Consider the following 23,185-nt stretch of genomic DNA (forward strand, 5'->3'; position numbering starts at 1 on the left):
ACCAGGCTGCTCAAGGAAGCCCTACCATTATTTAATGCTTCGATCTTAAATATGATCAATCTATCTTTGTTAGTTGGCTATGTACCACAGGCTTTTAAGGTGGCAGTAATTAAACCATTACTTAAAAAGCCATCACTTGACCCAGCTATCTTAGCTAATTATAGGCCAATCTCCAACCTTCCTTTTCTCTCAAAAATTCTTGAAAGGGTAGTTGTAAAACAGCTAACTGATCATCTGCAGAGGAATGGTCTATTTGAAGAGTTTCAGTCAGGTTTTAGAATTCATCATAGTACAGAAACAGCATTAGTGAAGGTTACAAATGATCTTCTTATGGCCTCGGACAGTGGACTCATCTCTGTGCTTGTTCTGTTAGACCTCAGTGCTGCTTTTGATACTGTTGACCATCAAATTTTATTACAGAGATTAGAGCATGCCATAGGTATTAAAGGCACTGCGCTGCGGTGGTTTGAATCATATTTGTCTAATAGATTACAATTTGTTCATGTACATGGGGAATCTTCTTCACAGACTAGGGTTAATTATGGAGTTCCACAAGGTTCTGTGCTAGGACCAATTTTATTCACTTTATACATGCTTCCCATAGGTAGTATTATTAGACGGTATAGCTTAAATTTTCATTGTTACGCAGATGATACCCAGCTTTATCTATCCATGAAGCCAGAGGACACACACCAAGTAGCTAAACTGCAGGATTGTCTTACAGACATAAAGACATGGATGACCTCTAATTTCCTGCTTTTAAACTCAGATAAAACTGAAGTTATTGTACTTGGCCCACAAATCTTAGAAACATGGTGTCTAACCAGATCCTTACTCTGGATGGCATTACCCTGACCTCTAGTAATACTGTGAGAAATCTTGAGTCATTTTTGATCAGGATATGTCATTCAAAGTGCATATTAAACAAATATGTAGGACTGCTTTTTTGCATTTACGCAATATCTCTAAAATCAGAAAGGTCTTGTCTCAGAGTGATGCTGAAAAACTAATTCATGCATTTATTTCCTCTAGGCTGGACTATTGTAATTCATTATTATCAGGTTGTCCTAAAAGTTCCCTAAAAAGCCTTCAGTTAATTCAAAATGCTGCAGCTAGAGTACTGACGGGGACTAGAAGGAGAGAGCATATCTCAGCCAAATTGGCCTCTCTTCATTGGCTTCCTGTTAATTCTAGAACAGAATTTAAAATTCTTCTTCTTACTTATAAGGTTTTGAATAATCAGGTCCCATCTTATCTTAGGGACCTCGTAGTACCATATCACCCCAATAGAGCGCTTCGCTCTCAGACTGCAGGCTTACTTGTAGTTCCTAGGGTTTGTAAGAGTAGAATGGGAGGCAGAGCCTTCAGCTTTCAGGCTCCTCTCCTGTGGAACCAGCTCCCAATTCAGATCAGGGAGACAGACACCCTCTCTACTTTTAAGATTAGGCTTAAAACTTTCCTTTTTGCTAAAGCTTATAGTTAGGGCTGGATCAGGTGACCCTGAACCATCCCTTAGTTATGCTGCTATAGACGTAGACTGCTGGGGGGTTCCCATATGCACTGTTTCTTTCTCTTTTTGCTCTGTATGCACCACTCTGCATTTAATCATTAGTGATCGATCTCTGCTCCCCTCCACAGCATGTCTTTTTCCTGGTTCTCTCCCTCAGCCCCAACCAGTCCCAGCAGAAGACTGCCCCTCCCTGAGCCTGGTTCTGCTGGAGGTTTCTTCCTGTTTAAAGGGAGTTTTCCTTCCCACTGTAGCCAAGTGCTTGCTCACAGGGGGTCGTTTTGACCGTTGGGGTTTTACATAATTATTGTATGGCCTTGCCTTACAATATAAAGCGCCTTGGGGCAACTGTTTGTTGTGATTTGGCGCTATATAAAAAAAATTGATTGATTGATTGATTGACTTATTATTGTATTGCTCTCTGTCATTAATATTAAATTTAGAGGAAAATTCTGCAAAGGATAAAATATTGCCAGAGTTATCTAAAAAAAAAATGCATTACAGACCATATTCCCTCATTTCACCAGTTTTTCTGGTTTGTTTTTGACAACATACGTCAGAATCCATTCAGTTCATTTCAGTTCCATGCCCAGGCAGTTGGTGGCAGTAATGCACCGTGTTGGTTTGCAAGCTGCCAGTAATTTCCAAAGAAGGGTTCATTTGTTTTGGGTTTAAAAGTTTATAAAGTCATATTTTTGGGGATTGCGCTGTTGTTTTCTTAACAGTTTACTTTGTTGTGGACTTTAAACGTCATGAGCTGTGTTTTTCCTCCAGTAATCATACACTGAGTGGAGATAACGGGTGAAGCCTTAAGCTGCTAAAAATACTAACACCATTAGCATTCCGACCAGAGTTTAATTCTCAGCATGCGAGTCAAAACCACAAGATTGAGTTTGAGCAACGGACAAAAATTTGTCTGATTGAGTGAGTGAGTGGAAATAATACGTGACGTTGATGCTCTGCTGAAATTTATCAGCTAAATTAGCTTTTAGCTGCAGGATGTTGAATCAACCACTGTGTGACTTTAAAATAAAAGCGCACTTGCTGCATGTCGGTGCACTCATCAAACGCCCTGATCGTGGCAGTAATGAAACTGTAAAAACCCCATGATACAGTCCACTGTTTTCCAAGTGCAGTGATGTGTTCTGCACAGCCGGCAGGAGTGACCTGGGTTTAAACAGTGGCATGGTACATGCGACTGTGTGCACATTAAAAAAACGAACACATGCAGCTGCAAGTATGAAACGAACACAGAAAAAGGCTGAGTATGCGCGCATTTCGGGCGCATTTAAATGAAACACAATGCTGCAATACACAGCTCTACGAATACGCCAATGTGAAAGGGGCTTAAGGATTAAACAACGAGAAGCTGAAGCTTCGCATCGTGGTGTTTTAGACTCCGCAAAGTGCATTCAAACCGTATAATGCACGGCTTCCATCCATCCATCCATCCATCCATTTTCTTCCGCTTTATCCGGAGTCAGGTCGCGGGGGCAGCAGCTCAAGCAAAGCCGCCCAGACCTCCCGATCCACACACACCTCCCCCAGCTCCTCCGGGGGAACCCCAAGGCGTTCCCAAGCCAGCCGAGAGATGTAGTCCCTCCAGCGTGTCCTGGGTCTTCCCCGGGGCCTCCTCCCAGTGGGACGTGCCCGGAACACCTCTCCAGCGAGGCGTCCAGGGGGCATCCGGAAAAGATGCCCGAGCCACCTCAACTGACTCCTTTCAACGTGGAGGAGCAGTGGCTCGACTCCGAGCTCCTCCCGAGTGACGGAGCTCCTCACCCTATCTCTAAGGGAGCGCCCAGCCACCCTGCGGAGAAAACCCATCTCGGCCGCTTGTAATCGCGATCTCGTTCTTTCTTTCATGAGCCAAATCTCATGACCATATGTGAGGATCGGAACGTAGATCGATCGGTAAATTGAGAGTTTTGCCCCCCTACTCAGCTCTCTCTTCACCATGACGGTCCGATACAGCGACCGCATCACTGCAGATGCTGCACCGATCCATCTATCGATCTCATGCTCCATCCGTCCCTCACTCGTGAACAAGACCCCGAGATACTTAAACTCCTCCACTTGAGGAAAGGACACTCCACCAACCTGAAGAGGGCAAAGCACCTTTTTCCAGTCGAGAACCATGGCCTCGGATTTGGAGGTGCTGATTTTCATCCCGGACGCTTCACACTTGGCTGCAAACCGCCCCAGTGCACGCTGAAGGTCGTGATTTGACAAAACCAACAGAACCACATCATCCACAAACAGCAGAGACGAGATTCTGTGGTTCCCAAACCAGACCCCCTCTACACCCTGGCTGTGCCCAGAAATTCTGTCCATAAAAATAATGAACAGAACCGGTGACAAAGGGCAGCCCTGGCGGAGGCCAACGTGCACTGGAAACAGGTTTGACTTACTACCGGCAATGCGAACCAAGCTCCTGCTGCGATCGTACAGAAACCAGATAGCCCTTAGCAAAGGACCCCGGACCCCATACTCCCGGAGCACTCCCCACAGGGTGCCCCGAGGGACACGGTCGAACGCCTTCTCCAGATCCACAAAACACATGTGGACTGGTTGGGCGAACTCCCATGAACCCTCGAGCACCCGATGGAGCGTGTAGAGCTGGTCCAGTGTGCCGTGACCAGGACGAAAACTACATTGCTCCTCCTGGATCCGAGGTTCGACCATCAGTCAAGTTCTCCTCTCCAGTACTCTGGAATAGACCTTACCGGGGAGGCTGAGGAGTGTGATCCCCCTATAGTTGGAACACACCCCTCTGGTCCCCCTTCTTAAACAGAGGGACCTTCTCGTTTGCTCTCCTCCTCTTTCCATTCCTCAAAAGTTTTATTTTGGCCAAAAATATTAAAATTCACCTGGAAATCCATGTTTTATCGCGTTTCTGTCATTCACCTGTCAAAACACAGCTGATCTGCGCCAAATGATTTGCTGGTGACGACCAGAGCGAAGTGATTATTACAATGACTTAACTCACCAAACTACGTGTGTGTATACACGAAAATAATGCACGCCAGTTAGACATGGAATTCTCACTGACCGTGGTATAAAGTTTTTTAACCATCAAGTAATCAAAGAAAAGAGCACAGTGCTGTTTCATATTTCTCATGTTTCATATCAGAAACATACATTTGCTGAATACATGAATATACAATTACTACATTACACATTACTTTTCATGCTATTTTATTTGTCTAAAAATAGTTTTCAAATGTAAAGAAAAGTTTAACTTAAAAATGTCCAGTAATCAGAAATTAATGTTGAATTAGAAACTTATTTGTAAGGATTTTAAGGTGGCCAAGAATTTGAAAACAGAGATAATCAATAGCTCCAAAGCTCCTACCAAAATGTGGAAAACTCAGAAGTGAGTGAAGCTTGAACAAGTTGATCAGTTAATGTGTGATAAATACTCCAATTGTTCCATTGGAATTGATACTGAGAATGATTATTTTTGAGTTCTTTGAATTGTCTTTTCTCTTATGGTGTAGTTTTCTGAACCACAATGTAAGTTGTTTTTTGGATTAAAGGCTGGTAGCACAATACAAGTTGTGTGAAAAGACGGGGGTGGGAATCTTGACTTGACTCAACAAAAAATGTAATTATTTGGAGGTTTTTTTGGTGGGTAAATAAACCTGAAAATTAGGGCTCATCGATGGATCATCGATTAATCTGATGGGGTTTCGACACGATTAATCGGATTAGCGGGGATTTTTTTTTTTTTAAATATACCTGGGAAACAATTTTTCTCTCCTTCCATCACTTTATTTAACAACAGAACATTATTTGAAAACTTAAAATACTTGAAAATCAACAAATTGTCAAATGTCCCTTGGCTGTTGAAATATAAAATAATAAAGAATAAAACAGTTATAATAAAGAACAAAAATAATTATTTCAAATGACATTCCTTTATCAAAGTGCTGAGCTGCCATAAAACAACATTGAAACATATAAATGTTATAAAATATATGGTGAAAAAAGAGGTGTTTTTGTTGCTGTAAATGAGCAATTAGCATAACCAGTTAACCATCAAACCTAAATCAAAAACTGTAGCCGACTCATTATATGTGCAACGTTCTCTGTATAACTTTATGTGGTCATTTCACAATGACACACGTGACTCATGTCTCTTTCTCTAAAATTGTATTGTAGCATTATTAGTTATTATTACTATTATTATTGTTGCTATTATTATTAATATATAAATAAAAATAAATTAAAATATTATAATTTATAATACATTTGACTCTTTTACGACAACAAACGCTGAGCCATTAATTATTATACAGAAAACAAATGCACAAACATGCTGAAATGCTAGCAGCTTAATGCTAACTTTAACATTGAAAACACCATAGACATGCTAACACGTTAGCATCGGCGTTAGCACAAAATACATCTATCAACTGTTTCAGAAGACCATAACAGGTCAGTTTAACATAAAAAGGTGAATATTCCTCACAGACATATGCTCTTTAGGGTTTTAGTGGGGAAAAATTAAGATAAAGTGAAATTAAAAAAATGAAACCAACAAAGCAGCAGCTCGAAGCACTGCTTCATTGGTTCAAGATTCAAAGCAAAGCTTGGTTGATTATATGGAAGAAACAAAACATTTGCGGTAAAACAAAGTTATTTAGCAACTAATCGATGACTAAATTAGTTGACAACTACTTTAATAATCGATTTTAATTGATTAACTCGATTAGTTGTTTCAGCTGTACTGAAAATGCATCAGAATGTGATGAGATGAGTACCCCCAGACCCCCTCCAGGGGCTTTAGGCCTTTGGCCCTTGCCAGACCTAGACCACTAGTTTCCTCATATACACGGGAACCGCATTGCTGAAATGCACAATGTCATTGGTTACTTTTTCTACAGCAGCAAAATTTCAGCTAGTCAGAATCTCTGTAATATCTAAAGGCACTAAAAGTACCCGGACGTGGACATTTTGAGTTTCTGCAAGTTTTGGTCTGTCGAGCTGCGTCTTTAACATGGCCAAAATTACAGAGAGAGAGGACAAAGACCACGTTAAAGGGGAACAGAAACGCCTACGGATTATTTATAGCACGAATAAACACAAACAAGTGTGTCATTTTGATAGTTCAAGAAACACTAAAGACCATAAAACATGTACAGAAAACCTTGTTTCAGTTGTGGTCTGAGAGGCTTTGACATCAGTGGGGCTTATAGTTGGGGCTGGATCGGGTGACCCTGGACCATCCCTTGGTTATGTTGCTTTAGACGTAGACTGTGTTTCATAATTATTGTATGGCCTTGCCTTGCAATGTGGAGCGCCTTGGGGCAACTGTTTGTTGTGATTTGGCGCTATACAAGAAAAAAGTTGATTGATTGATTGATCAGCTGGCTGCTGCCATTTATGCAGGTCAGGTGGGTGACATCACCGGTTCGGAGGAGATGAGCCTCGTTCTGAGATTCCCTGCCAGAGGCACCAACAAAGAGGTTATATATGACTACTAGAGTCCACACTCCCAATGCTGCCCACTAAATGCCAACGTCCCTTCATGGACACCTCCTAACGGCGCAGAATATTGACTAAGTTCCTGGATGTTCATGCATTTTCAATGGGGACTCACTCAGAACACAGACACACTCAGAAAACACACGCAAAATACGTGTTAAAATGCCATTCTGACCTGGATATCGAGCCAGTAAAATTAATGCACAAATTCTCAAAAAGCGTTTCTGTTCCCCTTTAAAGACGTGATAGTGGTGTAAAAAAAGTTTCAGTGGACATGTTTGGAGCGGGAGGTGGACATGGACAAAAGCAAGACTCTGAATTTGTCTGCAAGGTTGAGCTCCCCGGAAAAGTCTCTGCACTTTCAGAGTGCAGAAGGGGCACAGCGAAACACGAAGCCTTTCAACTGTTAAATCAACCATAAACTTCTAAATATAGCATTAGCGACACTCATTAGACGGTATTGCTTAAATTTTCATTGTTACGCAGATGATACCCAGCTTTATCTATCCATGAAGCCAGAGGACACACACCAATTAGCTAAACTGCAGGATTGTCTTACAGACATAAAGACATGGATGACCTCTAATTTCCTGCTTTTAAACTCAGATAAAACTGAAGTTATTGTACTTGGCCCCACAAATCTTAGAAACATGGTGTCTAACCAGATCCTTACTCTGGATGGCATTTCCCTGATCTCTAGTAATACTGTGAGAAATCTTGGAGTCATTTTTGATCAGGATATGTCATTCAAAGCGCATATTAAACAAATATGTAGGACTGCTTTTTTGCATTTACGCAATATCTAAAATCAGAAAGGTCTTGTCTCAGAGTGATGCTGAAAAACTAATTCATGCATTTATTTCCTCTAGGCTGGACTATTGTAATTCATTATTATCAGGTTGTCCTAAAAGTTCCCTAAAAGCCTTCAGTTAATTCAAATGCTGCAGCTAGAGTACTGACGGGGACTAGAAGGAGAGAGCATATTTCACCCATATTGGCCTCTCTTCATTGGCTTCCTGTTAATTCTAGAATAGAATTTAAAATTCTTCTTCTTACTTATAAGGTTTTGAATAATCAGGTCCCATCTTATCTTAGGGACCTCGTAGTACCATATCACCCCAATAGAGCGCTTCGCTCTCAGACTGCAGGCTTACTTGTAGTTCCTAGGGTTTGTAAGAGTAGAATGGGAGGCAGAGCCTTCAGCTTTCAGGCTCCTCTCCTGTGGAACCAGCTCCCAATTCAGATCAGGGAGAACAGACACCCTCTCTACTTTTAAGATTAGGCTTAAAACTTTTCTTTTGCTAAAGCTTATAGTTAGGGCTGGATCAGGTGACCCTGAACCATCCCTTAGTTATGCTGCTATAGACGTAGACTGCTGGGGGGTTCCCATGATGCACTGTTTCTTTCTCTTTTTGCTGTGTATGCACCACTCTGCATTTAATCATTAGTGATCGATCTCTGCTCCCCTCCACAGCATGTCTTTTTCCTGGTTCTCTCCCTCAGCCCCAACCAGTCCCAGCAGAAGACTGCCCCTCCCTGAGCCTGGTTCTGCTGGAGGTTTCTTCCTGTTAAAAGGGAGTTTTTCCTTCCCACTGTAGCCAAGTGCTTGCTCACAGGGGGTCGTTTTGACCGTTGGGGTTTTACATAATTATTGTATGGCCTTGCCTTACAATATAAAGCGCCTTGGGGCAACTGTTTGTTGTGATTTGGCGCTATATAAAAAAAAAATTGATTGATTGATTGACTCACGCGCAGGATGTTAATGGAGTTTTTTTTTTTTCTTTTTTCTTTCAGCAGACAGAATCTCTGTTCAGCTGTCCTCCTCAGCTGCAATCTGAGCTGGCATTTCACAGCCTCGGGACTCTGAAGCAGCTAACTTTTCAGCAGCAATTTAGTTCATTTTTCAGAAAATCTATGCTCGATGAACAGACAATTTGAACCAGATAGCCGGGCGGAAATTTGCCGCTAACCGCAGCTAGAACACTGCGGAAGAGAGCTCTCTCAAACAGCCCGGCTTCAGAAAACCTCCCCTTCCGCAGCAAACAAAAACGTGATGGGTTGGATCAGTATTTTCCAATACTTGAATTACGTCTGTATCGGATCAGTCGAAACCTCTGGGATAGGGACTAGGACTAGGGATAGGGTTCGGATTGGGGAGAGGAGGGTTAGGGTTTGGATTAGGGATAGGGTTAGGTACCTATTTAACTGTACTGCAGAAAATGTCTTTGTTTAAAAAGTGATGATGCTGTTTTATTTATTTATTTGTTGTTGTCTGTAATATTGGTCCTCTAAGTGTCTGAATTGAGCCTTGGGGTCAAATAAAGTAGTTTGAATTTGTATTAACCCTTTGACCTCTGTTGGCAGACAAATTGAGGTTTTGTGACTCTGTCATCAACAAAGTGACGACGATGCAGAAACAGAACGATGCAGACATGTAGGTTCTTCAGTGATCATTAGTTATTGATAATGTGATCAGTGTGTCTGATTGGTTCCTTTTCCACAGGTACAGAGTTAAGGACAAATCAGATCGAGCCACAGTGGAGCAGGTGAGTGTCTCAGGAACACTCTCCTTTATTCCACATTCTGTACTGACATTTAACCCAAAGGCAGCAGATGAGGGTCAAGGTTTAAAGCGAGGGACCCGCAGTATGTCCAAAGACTGCACAACGCTTCAGTGCTGTCAGCTGGAGGAGCGCAGTTAGCACATTTAACTGTTACGTTTGTGCCAACAGTCAGACGTGCTAACAGTCAAACGTGTTAACGTTCAAATATACTAATGGTGAAATGTGCAAACAGTCCTTTTTATTTTTTCAAAAAATAAATGGATTTGATTCATATGTTTTTATGTCAGACAAGCTTGAACCCTCGTGCGCATGCGTGAGTTTTTTCACGCGTGCCGGTGACGTCATTCGCCTGTGGGCAGGCCTTGAGTGAGGAGTGCTCCACCCCGCCCGTCGGAATCTCTTTGTCTGCCGCTGCGGACGGCATTTTTTCTGGACCTGTGAGGAATATCCGAGTGGACACTATTCGAGAAATTAAGCTGGTTTTCAGTGAAAAGTTTAATGGCTGATGAGAGATTATGGGGTGTTTCTGTCACTGTAAGGACTTCCCACGGAGCGGGACGTCGTGCAGCGCTTCCAGACGCCGGACTTTATGCGGACATTCCACTGTTTAAGGACATTTTTTAATGAAAGACGTGCGCGCAAATTCGCCGAGTCGTTTCCGTGACGACTCGGCGAATCTGTGTGCGCCGCGACAGGAAAAACACCTCCGTGTTGAAAACCATTTGTAAAATTCAGGCGGCTTTTGACGCTTTCAACAAGTGAGTAACTGAGAAATTGTTTAACAGCTTGGGCATGTTCCAACTTGCCCGTTAAGGTTTCCAACGGAGGTGTTTTTCCTGTCGCGACCCCCCGCGGTCGGGTCCGGCCCGAGATGCGACTCTGCCCGCACGTTCTTTCATTACAAAATGTTCGTTAACAATGGAATGTCCGAATAAACTCCTCATGCCGACTTCTTCTGAAAGTTCTCTGACGACTTCCTGGATCAACAGAGCCTGAAATGTGGAAGTTTTCAACTTGAAACGGTGAGACGCTGCTGCCTCGAAGCGCAGATCGCTGTCAGGCGCCGTGGGCCGTCCTTACGGTGACACTACCAGACCAAAATCTCTCATCAGCCTTTAAAATTTTTACTGAAAACCAGCTGAATTTATCGAATGGTGTCCACTCAGTTGTGCCTTACAGTTTTGAAAAAATTTTGATCAAACAAAGCAGCAGTCTCTGAACCATTCCTAAACAATGAAAAAAATCGACGAGAGGGTGGGTCACTCCTCACTCAAAGACTGCCCACAGGCGAATGACGTAACCTACAGGCGTGAAAAAACTCTCGCATGCCCACGAGGGTTCAAGCATGTCTGATGTAATCACACGTGATTCAAATCCATATGGTTTTTGAAAAAATAATAAGGTCGGATACTTTTCTAATAGACCTCGTATACTAATGGTGAAACATGCTGTCAAATATACTAATGGTGAAATGCGCAAACAGTCAAACGTGCTACCGGTTAATCGTGCTAACAGTCTGACGTGTTAACGGTCCCCCTGTGCCGCTCTGGGCCACTGTGACTACGCCATGGTCCACCTGATTCCTACCTACAGACAGAAACTAAAGATTTTCAAACCTGTAGTGAGGACATCCAGACTGAAAGTACTCAGACGTGGACATTTTGAGTTTCTGCAACTTTGCTCTGTCGAGCTGCGCCTGTAGCATGGCCAACATTACAGAGAGAGCATGAAGACCACGTTCAAGACATCGATAGTGGTGTAAAAAAAAAATTAAGTGGACATGCTGGGAGCAGGAGGTGGACGTGGACAAAGGAAAGACTCTGTCAATGTGTGTGCAAGGTTGAGCTCCCCAGCGAAGCCCTCTGCACGTTATGTTCGGATTTCATCAACAAAACCTTGGAAGAACACTGCAAGATGAAGAAACATGTTACCAAAGTTAATATTAAACGGACTAATCTGCCCGGGTCCAGAAGAGGCACAGCGAGCCCCAAAGCCCACAGCACTCATACCGCTCAGCGACCCAACATCCAGTTCATGCAGTTAAAATGTTTACAATCACTTAATTTTTGAAATGTACAGTTATTTATACTGTACACACACTGAAGTGAAATTCAGTGTTGCAAAACCAGCGTTTGTATATGGATTTTTGTCGAAATTTGTTTCCATGTTCAGTTGATATAAAACCTGTTACTGAGGCTATGAGAGCAGGGTGGTAGTTCGTTTAGAGGCTAACTGTAGACAAGATGTTGTCGGTCAGATGAAGACACCAGACTCCAGTGTGCCCTTCAGCAGGCTTTACTCCAGCAGATATTCATGAACATCTTTACAGTTAGGGAGGGTGATGGAGTGAAGAGGTGAGTCTGAAACAACAACCCAAATAATATTAATTAGTTCAAAACATTACAGCTCTCAATTATTATAAACAAATAAGATGCAGCTCCTCATTGGTGTGCACACAGCATGGAAACTCCAAACCAGTAAATCACTACAGAAAGTAGTGAAATGGCACCATCTAGTGGCATTAGAAAACGACTACAACATAGGGACCATATGGACACAACTTTAACCGTAACTCATTTCAGCATTAACATAACTAAGAGTAAACGCGTTATAGCGCGAGATGACTCTGTAACATGCAAACACTCATTTACAGGCTCCTACTTGTGCATTATAATGACCGTGACTGGACCTCAAAGCTAACTGCTAGCGTGGCTAATTAAGTCACACAGACAGTCGAAACTTGCATTAACTGCATGTTACAGACACACAAACCGCACACTTACTTTTTGTCATTAACTCAATGCTGAGAAGGAACTTATTTCACTGGACTGCTCGTCTGTATTGTACTACACCTGAGAAGAAAAAACCCAGGTAAATCAGCAACAACACGAGACAATGAACAGAACCTCGTGTGACTACGATGAAGAAGGGCTGAGCCTTTATTACAAACTGCTAACTTAAAACAAAACAAATGTGTTTTATGGCTTTATTTTGACACGAAACACGCTTTTTCTGAAAACATGACCGTGTGGAGGAAACAAAAACAATGCCGCCGCCTTCTTTTGTGGCATTTAAGGGCAGCCGGCAGCCTTATTGTTACATTACTGCCACCTGCTGCATCAGTCTGTTATAGCAGGACTAAATCCTCTCGATGAATCCAGTGTCTTTCAAGTACGGTTGTATGGAAAAGTTTGGTCCCCCTTGATAATTTTCATGATTTTTCCTTTATAAATCATTGGTTGTCTGGATCAGAAATTTCAGTTAAATATATCATATAGCAGACAAACACGCTGATATTTGAGAAGTGAAATTAAGTTTCTAGTATGTACAGAAAGTGTGCAATAATTCTTTAAACAAAATTAGGCAGGTGCATAAATTTGGGTGATAGTGCAGATAGTGTGTTTGTGCTTCGTTCAACTGTACAGGGCACTTTGCACAAAGAGATGCTGTATGATGCTGTAATGCAGAGGAAGCCTTTTCTGCGTACACGCCACAAACAGAGTCACTTGAGGTATGCTAAAGCACATTTGGACAAGCCAGCTTCACTTTGGAATAAGGTGCGCTGGACTGCTGAAACTAAAATTGAGTTATTTGAACATAACAAGGGGCGGTATGCATGGCTGAAAAAGAACACAGCATTCCAAGAAAAACACTTGCTACCTACAGTAAAATTTGGAGGTGGTTCCATCATGCTGTGGGGCTGTGTGGCCAGTGCAGGTACTGGGAATCTTGTTAAAGTTGAGGGTCACATGGATTCCAGTCAATATCAGCAGATTCTTGAGAACAGTGTTCATGAATCAGTGACAAAGTTGAAGTTGTTCCGGGGCTGGATCTTCCAACAAGACAACAGTCCTAAACACTGCTCAAAATCTAAGCATTCATGCAGAGGAACAAGTACAATATTCTAGAATGACCATCTCAGTCCCCAGACCTCAATATTATTGAAAATCTGTGGTGTGATTTTAAGCGGACTGTCCATGCTCGGAAACCAACAAACCTGAGATGTTTTGTAAAGAAGAATGGTCCAAAATACGTACCTTCAACCAGAATCCAGACTCTCATTGGAAGCTATAGGAAGTGTTTAGAGGCTGTTATTTCTGCAAAAGGAGGATCTACTAAATATTGATGTATTTTTTCTTTTGAGATGCTCAAATTTATGCACCTGCCTGATTTTGTTTAAAGAATAATCGCACACTTTCTGTAAATCCTATAAACTTCATTTCACTTCTCAAATATCAGTGTGTTTGTCTGCTATATGATATATTTAACTGAAATTGCTGATCCAAACAACCAATGATTTATAAAGGAAAATCATGGAAATCATCAGGGGGCCCAAACCTTTACATACAAACAACTATGTGTAAAAAGCAAACACTTTCCCCTCTCACTTGATCTTATGGCTAAACTACTTCCTACAGAAACTTCTTTCAGGATTTACAATTAATTTCCTTCAGTTTGTACTCTCTAATAGATAAACCATTCAAAAATGACAATATATTTTTACCCACATGCTGAAATCATCCTGCATCAATTTTATGCTTATTTTTTATTTTGGTGAATTTCATAGACTGTAGTACAGCTGGTGCTCAGGATGTGTGCTTTTTAATGATATGTAAGGATTAAATAACTCGAAGTTGTGCATTATACTGTTTTAATGCACTTCGTGGAGTAACAGTACTCGGCTTCATGTCGTGCATTCAAACCGTATAATGCACGACTTCGAGTTATTTAATCCGCTTATACCACGGTCCCACACAGTGAGCTAACACACAAATATTTATTTAAGTTAACAGAACTTGATAAAAATGTGTGAGTATTTGGGACTATTTTATGCCAGTCTCAAGATATTTTGCCTCCGATGCGTTTACCGAGTCTGCGGGCTCGGTAAACGCTGCAGCGGGTCACTCACACCGCCCGCCTCTCTCTGCTGTGTGGAGCTGTGGCCAACTCTGGTAACAGGTCCAGAAACTACGCTCGCTGTTTTGATGCAGAGCGCTCCGACAGCCCGCAAGGACACTTCTTGCGGAAAAATCCGCAGCGCCACAGGGTCTTGGTAACCGCAGCCGCAGAGCTCCGTGGCCACTGAGAGGTTTGTATCTTTTTAATGACTTGGATTCGCTGCGGGTCCTGCATCTGTACCCCACAACGGTAACACCGGAGGCAGTGTGAGCGAGAGGTCATCCTTGGCAACCGTTCTCTTCTTCTTTCCCGTCTTCAATCTTGTCCAGTTCGTCCGATGTTCTTTACACTGTTGCTTTTGCTCTTCTTCTCGTTTGCTCTCCTCCTCTTTCCATTACTCAAATGTTTTATTTTGGCCAAAAATATTAAAATTCACTTCGAAATCCATGTTTTATCATGTTTCTGTCATTCACTTGTCAAAACACAGCTGATCTGTGCCATCTGATTTGCGCGTTGCTATGGTGACGACCAGAGCAGAGTGATTATTACAGTGACTTAACTCGCTGAACTATGTGTGCGTATACACGAAAATAATGCACGCCAGTTAGACATGGAATTCTCACTGACCGTGGTATAAAATGCTGTGTGTGTGACTGTGGGGTTTGGGTTAGTCGGGCTGCAAACTCACAGGGTGTGAATTAGCAATTTATTATGGGGCAGTAATTTGTAAGCATACATTTTATATGTAATTATTAATAAAGGTCATTGTTTTATACCACAAATGTTCTTTTGACAGGTTTTAATCTCTCTAAATAATTTACACATACTTGCTTGATGTTCCAGTATATTTCAGAGCTCATTCCAAGTTAAGGAAAGACACTTGAAGAATAGTTTTAGTAGGTTGAGTTGGGGTTTTACATAATTATTGTATGGCCTTGCCTTACAATATAAAGCGCCTTGGGGCAACTGTTTGTTGTGATTTGGCGCTATATAAAAAAATTGATTGACTGATTGATTGATTGATCTGTCCAATATTCTAAGTACATGTGCTACAGCACGAGGCAGGTATCGCTGAAAGAAGGTCTACACAGGCAGATTCTGTTATTACAGTCAGGTTTCCACAAACCCCAACATACAAAACTATCAGATGGAAATTCATGAAATTAGGTCTCTGAAATGCCTCTAAAATGCACAAAAAGCTGTGGGTCCCCGGCCACACGCCCCCTGGACTCCTGCTGATTTTCAGAGTTTTTTTTCTTTGCCCGTTCTCATCCCTGCTGTACACCAACATCTGCACCTGCAGTCACCAGCCTGTGAAGCTCCTGAAGTTCGGATGATAGAGATGAGTCGTCGTTGGACTCATCTCTGGACTCGTGCACAGTATAAATAACTGCACATTTAACAATTTTTGGTGATTGTAAGCACATTTTAATTGTCTGAATAGAATTATTGGACACGCACCTGAGCACTGGATATTGGGTCGCTGAGCGGTACGAGTGCTGTGGGCTTTGGGTCTCACTGTGCCTCTTCCACGTTCTGGACCCGGGAAGATTAGTCTGTGTCATTTCAATAAATAAAAATAAAGTGAAAACTGAATTGACGAGTCTGCCTACAGATGGGAGATCGATCACCTGGTGTCCTGGTGCATACAGAGCAACCTGGAGCTCAACGCCCTCAAGACAGTGGAGATGGACTTGGCATGCTAACATGCTAGTGTGCTAACAGTTAAACATGCTAACGTGCTAACAGTTAAATCTGTGAGTGGTTAAAAGACTCGGTAGTCGGAAAATCAGTTGGCCTTCAGTAGAAAAACCTCTGAAGAATAACGGTGAAAGTAGAAAATGTCTTCAGCTTTATTAAACATATAATTCAAAAATAACCACCAGCCTGAATGAGTAGCATATGAACATGTACTCCTGTGATTTTTGGAAGCAGAGGAAGTGCACAGACGTGCAAACCACGAACGGCTCCGTCAGCACACCCCAGTAAAACTAACAACTGGCAGACCCCTTTATCAGGTACCATGATAACGTTAAGATGATAACATACTGGTTTTTAGCATTAGTACATTGCTAACATGAGCATTTCTCTGCCTTAATTATGAGCTTTAGCATTGAAGCATGTGGCAACACATGAGGATGATGCTGCAGATGTAAATGTGCTGAGTCATGTTTTTGCAGGTGTTGGATCCACGAACGCGGATCATTCTGTTCAAGATGCTGAGTCGCGGTGTCATCTCTGAGATCAACGGCTGCATCAGCACCGGCAAAGAGGTGAAGAAAAAACAAAACCCCGAACCCACTGTCAGAGTTCCTGGTTGGTCGAAACTGATTCTAGGCTCTTTGTGTCAGATATCAGCCACCGCCACTTATTTAAGATGAGGAAGAACCAGATTCAGTCTTTATTGATTTGATTACCTGTTAATCCACTAGTTAAAAAAAATAATCTAATATCAAATGTTAAATTTCTGTCGAGTGTCTGAGACTTTAACAGGTCTAAATACTGTAACAGGTTCGAGTTTGAACATAACTGAACTAAGTGATTTTGTGTTCATACAGGTTTTAAGATGCACAACTTTAAGAGCCCCGTCACACTGGAGCACGACTACCGTACGAATCACACCAATGAGCCGAACAAACAAAAGTCGAGCTGCATTCGTACGGGACAGACAATTAAGGCAATCTGAACGGCAGCCGTACCGCCACGTATGACTGCCATTGGATTAGCCAGAATGTGGTTTAGAGCAGGCTTCAGTGATTCGTGCAGGTCACATGTAGCACAGCATGAAGGACCAGACATAACAACGGTATAACATCCAGATTATGCATGTAATCACACATCCATTGACAATCCACATGTCACGTGTCAGAGGATTCATCTGAATATTCATGTCATCATGGCTGTTAGGCTCCATCCACAGGGCCGCAGTGCATGTCAGCGCGTCACAGAGATGCACTGACGAACTGACATGCAGTGTATTTGGTGTGATTGCGCAATGTTCACATCCAGTGCACTGCACTTCATGATTGCAGCTTTGCACATATTTTCTTTGTGCATCAAATAGGATTTGGGCAGGGGCTCCTTGGTGGCACAATTGGGACATGCCAATGCAGTCAGACTGCTCTGAATGCTGGTGGGTTGCCTTTTCAGATGCCAGTACGAATGCCATTCGGGCTAGCAGTCACACAGCAGTACGACTGCCGTACAAATATTCCCTAGTTGGACTGCAGCACGACAGTAGTCTGCCTGCGCTCTACATTCATGCTGGCCTGCCAATTTGGCGTGTTTCCCTACGTGCCACACAAATGGTGTATGAGGAATTCGAATGCAGCTGGACTACAGCACGACTTGCACAAATGTAGTTTGAATGTCAATTTGTGCTGTAGTGTGACGGGGGTTTAAGATTTGATATGCTGCAGAGTTCAGCAGGAACGTTTTTACTAACTGGACCAGGAACCTGCAGGATTCACCCCACCTGGCCTCATGTCAAATTATTGGCTTTCTTTGTGCACTAGTTTTGTGGAATGATCTCCCCATTGAGATAAAAACACTCTGATTCTGTAGAGACATTTCTCTCATTTGGCTAGCATACTGGCATAGTATGGTACTATGCTTCTTCCATCCATCCATCCATTTTCTTCTGCTTTGTCCGGAGTCAGGTCACTGGGACAGCAGCTCAAGCAAAGCCGCCCAGACCTCCCGATCCACACACCTCCCCCAGCTCCTCCGGAGGAACCCCGAGGCGTTCCCAAGCCAGCCGAGAGATGTAGTCCCTCCAGTGTGTCCTGGGTCTTCCCCGGGGCCTCCTCCCAATGGGACGTGCCCAGAACGCCTCTCCAGCGAGGTGTCCAGGGGGCATCCGGAAAAGATGCCCGAGCCACCTCAGCTGGCTCCTTTCGACGTGGAGGAGCAGTGGCTCAACTCCGAGCTCCTCCCGAGTGACCGAGCTCCTCACCCTATCTCTAAGGAAGCGCCCAGCCACCCTGCGGAAGAAACTCATCTCGGCCGCTTGTACTCACGATGTCGTTCTTTTGGTCATGAGCCAAATCTCATGACCATAGGTGAGGATCGGAACGTAGATCTATCGGTAAATCGAGAGCTTTGCCCCCCTGCTCAGCTCTCTCTTCACCACGATGGTCCGATACAGTGACCGCATCACTGCAGACACTGCACCGATCGGTCCCTCGCTCGTGAACAAGACCCCGAGATACTTAAACTCCTGCACTTGAAGCAAGGACACTCCACTGACCTGAAGAGGGCAAGCCACCTTTTTCCGGTAGAGAAACATGGCCTCGGATTTGGAGGTGTTGATTTTCATCCCGGATGCTTCACACTCAGCTGCAAACCACCCCAGTGCACGCTGAAGGTCCTGATTTGACAAAGCCAACAGAACCACATCTTCTGCAAACAGCAGAGATGAGATTCTGTGTTTCCCAAACCGGACCCCCTCTACACCCTGGCTGCGCCTAGAAATTCTGTCCATAAAGGTAACGAACAGAACCAGTGACAAAGGGCAGCCCTGGCGGAGGCCAACGTGCACTGGAAACAGGTTTGACTTACTACCGGCAATGCGAACCAAGCTCTTTCTGCAGTTGTACAGGGACCGGATAGCCCTTAGCAAAGGACCCCGGACGCGTACTCCCAGAGCACACCCCACAGGGTGCCCCGAGGGACATGGTCGAACACTTTCTCCAGATCCACAAAGCACATGTGGACTGGTTGGGCAAACTTCCATGAACTCTCAAGCACCCGATGGAGGGTGGAGAGCTGGTCCAGTGTGCCGCGACCAGGATGAAAACCACACTGCTCCTCCTGAATCTGAGGTTTGACTTTCGGTCGAATTCTCCTCTCCAGTACTCTGGAATAGACCTTACCGGGGAGGCTCAGGAGTGTGGTCCCCCTGTAGTTGGAACACACCCTCCAGTCCCCCTTCTTTAACAGAAGGACCACCACCCCGGTCTGCCAATCCAGAGGCACTGTCCCGACCGCCACGCGATGTTGCAGAGGCATGTCAGCCAAGACAGTCCCACAACATCCAGAGATTTAAGGTACTCAGGATGGGTTTCATCCACCCCAGGAGCCTTGCCACTGAGGATTTTTCTGACCACCTCGGTGACTTCGGCCTGGTTGATGGATGAGTCTGCCTCTGAGTCCGCAGTCTCTGCTTCCTCTTCGGAAGACGTGACTATGGGATTGAGGAGATCCTCAAAGTATTCCTTCCACCACCTGACAACATCCCCAGTCAGGGTCAACAGTTCCCCACCCGCACGGTAGACAGTGCCGGTGGAGAACTGCTTCCGCCTCTTGAGGTGTCGGACGGTTTGCCAGAATTTCCTCGAGGCCATCCGATAGTCCTCCTACAAGACCCGAGTTTTTGCCTCTGCGACCGCACGGGCTGCAGCATGCTTGGCCTGCCAGTACCTGTCAGCTGCCTCCGGGGTCCCACTTACCAACAAAGACAAGTAGGACTCCTTCAGCTTGTCGGCATCCCTTACTTCCGATGTCCACCACCGGGTTTGGGGATTGCCGCCGCGACAGGCACCAGAGACCTTGTGACGACAGCTACGAGCGGCCGCATTGACAAGGGAGGTGGAGAACATGGTCCACTCGGACTCCATGTCTCCAACTTCCCCCGGGATCTGGGAAAAGCTCTCCTGGAGGTGGGAGTTGAAGACCTCGCTGACAGAGGGTTCTGCCAGTCATTCCCAGCAGACCCTCACGATATGTTTGGGCCTGCCAGGTCTGACCGGCTTCCTCCCCTCCCAGCGGATCCAATTCACTACCAGGTGGTGATCGGTCGACAGCTCAGCCCCTCTCTTCACCCGAGTGGCCGAAAGTCAGATGATACAACTGCAAAGTCGATCATCGAGCTCCGGCTCAGGGTGTCCTGGTGCCACGTGCACTTATGGACATACTTGTGCTCGAACATGGTGTTTGTGATGGACAAACTGTGACTAGCACAGACGTCCAACAACTCAACACCACTCGAGTTCAGATCGGGGAGGCTGTGCTTCCCGATCACCCCCCTCCAGGTCTCACTGTCGCCGCCCACGTGGGCATTGAAATCCCCCAGGAGAACAATGGTCCCCAATCGGAGCACTATCTAGTACCCCTCCCATGGTCTCTAAGAACGTCGGGTACTCTGCACTGCCGCTTGGCCCATAGGCCGAGACAACAGTGAGAGACCTGTCCCAGACCCGAAGGCGTAGGAATGCGACCCTCTCGTTCACCGGAGTAAACTCCAACACACGGTGACTGAGCTGGGGAGCAATAAGCAATGCTACCCCAGCTCTCCGCCTCTCCACGTGGGCAATGCCAGAAAAGTGGAGCATCCAGCCCCTCTCCAGGATTTGGGTACCAGAGCCCAAGCTGTGCGTGGAGGTGAGCCCAACTATCTCTAGTCGGTATATCTCAACCTCCCGCACAAGCTCAGGCTCCTTCCCCCCTAGCGAGGTGATGTTCCACGTCCCAACAGCCAGGGGCTGAGAGTGCGGACCGGGCCGCCGGGCCACCCGCCCTTGACTGCCACCCAGTCCTCTCTACATCCGACCCCCATGGCCCCCTCTGCAGGTGGTGAACCCACAGGAGGGTGGGCCCACGTCACTCTTTCAGGAGCCCAGCTGGGCCCCGTGGGCTAAGACCCGACCACCAGGCGCTCGCACGCGAGCCCCAAGCCCAGGCCTGGCTCCAGGGTGGGGCCCCGGCTCCGCCATATCGGGCGATGTCTCGGTCCTTGATTTTGTACTGGTCATGGGAGCTTCTGAACTGCCCTCAGTTTGACCCATCACCTAGGACCTGTTTGCCTTGGGAGACCCTACCAGGGGCACAAAGCACCCGACAACATAGCTCCTAGGATCATCTGGGTATGCAAACTCCCCCACCACAATAAGGTGGCAGTTCGAGGGGGAGACTATGCTTCTTGTCCTTTTTAAAGTAATTTTATTAATAATGCAACAGGTCTTGGCCTCAACCTTATCTAAATTCTGGGTATGTTAGTGAAGCTTACCGGCCGGCGATCATCTTAGTATTTTCCTCTGCTTTCCTGGCGATTTATTGCTGATGATTTCTGCCTTAGGTGTAGTTTTTCCGGCCAACTGATTCTGCTGTTTTCCTCTGTCTGAAGCACGGATCGCAGGATGGCTACTGCAGACAGGATGGTGGACTGATAGTGAGATGCCATGCCTGAAGCTGATGCAGCATATGTATTGATTTCCTGTTTTCTGTTTCTTCAGCTTTGTAAAGTTTTGTAGAAACCTTTTAACTGTTAGCATGGGCCAAGCAGAGGGTCACCCCCTTTGAGTCTGGTCTGCTTGAGGTTTCTTCCTCAATATCATCAGGTAGTTTTTTTCTTACCACTGGAGGTTGGTAAGGTTAGACTTTACTCATGTGAAGCGCCTTGAGGCAGCTTTGTTGTGATTTGGCGCTATATAAATGAAAATAAATTGAAATGTAAGTTATTTGCTGGATGACTGTACATGAGGTTCTTTGTGCCCTCCTCCGGTATGTTCCTGGATCAGTGGCAGGGGACAGCGCTCCATGACGGGGCAAAGACGGTGCAGGTTTTCCTCCCATCGCCTCAGCATCTGGTTTCATTGATGAGCTCCTCCCCTAAACTAAAGTCCTGATCATCTGTCCAATCACCTGCTGAGGCGATCAATAGCAAAGACAGCCTGCAGTATCTTCACCCTTTTTACTACATTCTTTTATTTCAGTTAAAGACTGTACATGCCAAGTCTGGGAGCATGTCCTGGTGCTGCACTTCACTGCATCCACAGTACCACAGAACTGCCTTGGGTCCTGGATGGCAACCACCCAGGAAACAGTCGGCCCATTCCCTCATTTTTAAAATCACCTTATCTGCCACAGCCTGAAACGTGGCGCGTCCTTGGCCTTCTGCAGCTACTAGGGTCCACTGTACTGGATCGTGCACAGAGAAATGCATCTCATGAGGTCACTCATGTTCCCTCATAATGTCACTGAGCCTCCTCATCTCAGTCTCTGCAAGTAACCATTCTATCGGGACCCAAGGATCCTACAAGGAGACCTGGTACCAAAGATATCCAGTACTCACATTATGCCACTGGTTAGTGTCTATGTCTCAGAATCATACAGGAGGCACCAGGACCCTAAAGACTTGGTCTTTGTTCTCCTACAAACAGACCAGCATTGAATACGCACTTTGATGAAATATGTAAGGCTGCCCCCAAGTGGTGGCAGTGCTAAAATGACATGCCTGGATTAGAAAACCAGACTGGACCGGATCAATTCTCAGTCTTGAATAACATCACAGTTTGTTCACTATTTCACTTGTGGACAGATGCAGGAATGAAAATGAAGAGCTGGAGATCAGAGACCCCTCAGAGAGTGAGTCATCGATCTGTGAGTTAACCTCACATGGCAAATTACTGTGATGTCAATCACAGCCCGCCTTGTTTACTGAAGTGGCTGCTCCATTCTATATCTCACTCTGGGTATTTTCTGTGGAGCTCAGGTTACTTAATTTGTATCTGTGGGTAAATTTGTTTTGCAGTGCAGCAGCTGGGCTCCTGCCCCGGTCCTGGAGGGGGCCCTGCCCTAGTTAGGGTTAGCCATTAAAAATTGTGTTGTGCGATGGGGTCACTGGTATCCCTCATTGTGGCCAATCTGTACACAGAGCTAGTGGAGAAGAGAGCCTTGGCGTCGTTCACGGGCATCTCTCCCAGTCACTGGTTCAGATATGTCGATG

The 23,185-nt window shown here is 44.9% G+C and overlaps 1 protein-coding gene across 3 annotated transcripts in view; it reads left to right on the forward strand.

Moving 5' to 3' along the window:
- The window catches only part of riok1 (RIO kinase 1 (yeast)), a 90,074-nt gene that overhangs the window by 31,762 nt on the left and 35,127 nt on the right, over positions 1–23,185 (forward strand). For all 3 annotated transcript variants that reach the window (XM_034183462.1, XM_034183464.1, XM_034183465.1), the window contains exons 4-6: positions 9,362–9,431; positions 9,501–9,543; positions 16,641–16,733. In XM_034183462.1, coding sequence (XP_034039353.1) covers positions 9,362–9,431; positions 9,501–9,543; positions 16,641–16,733 — 206 coding nt within the window. The remainder of the gene's footprint in view (positions 1–9,361; positions 9,432–9,500; positions 9,544–16,640; positions 16,734–23,185) is intronic.

This window comes from Thalassophryne amazonica, chromosome 12 (assembly GCF_902500255.1).
Source record: "Thalassophryne amazonica chromosome 12, fThaAma1.1, whole genome shotgun sequence".
Lineage (NCBI taxonomy): Eukaryota > Metazoa > Chordata > Actinopteri > Batrachoidiformes > Batrachoididae > Thalassophryne > Thalassophryne amazonica.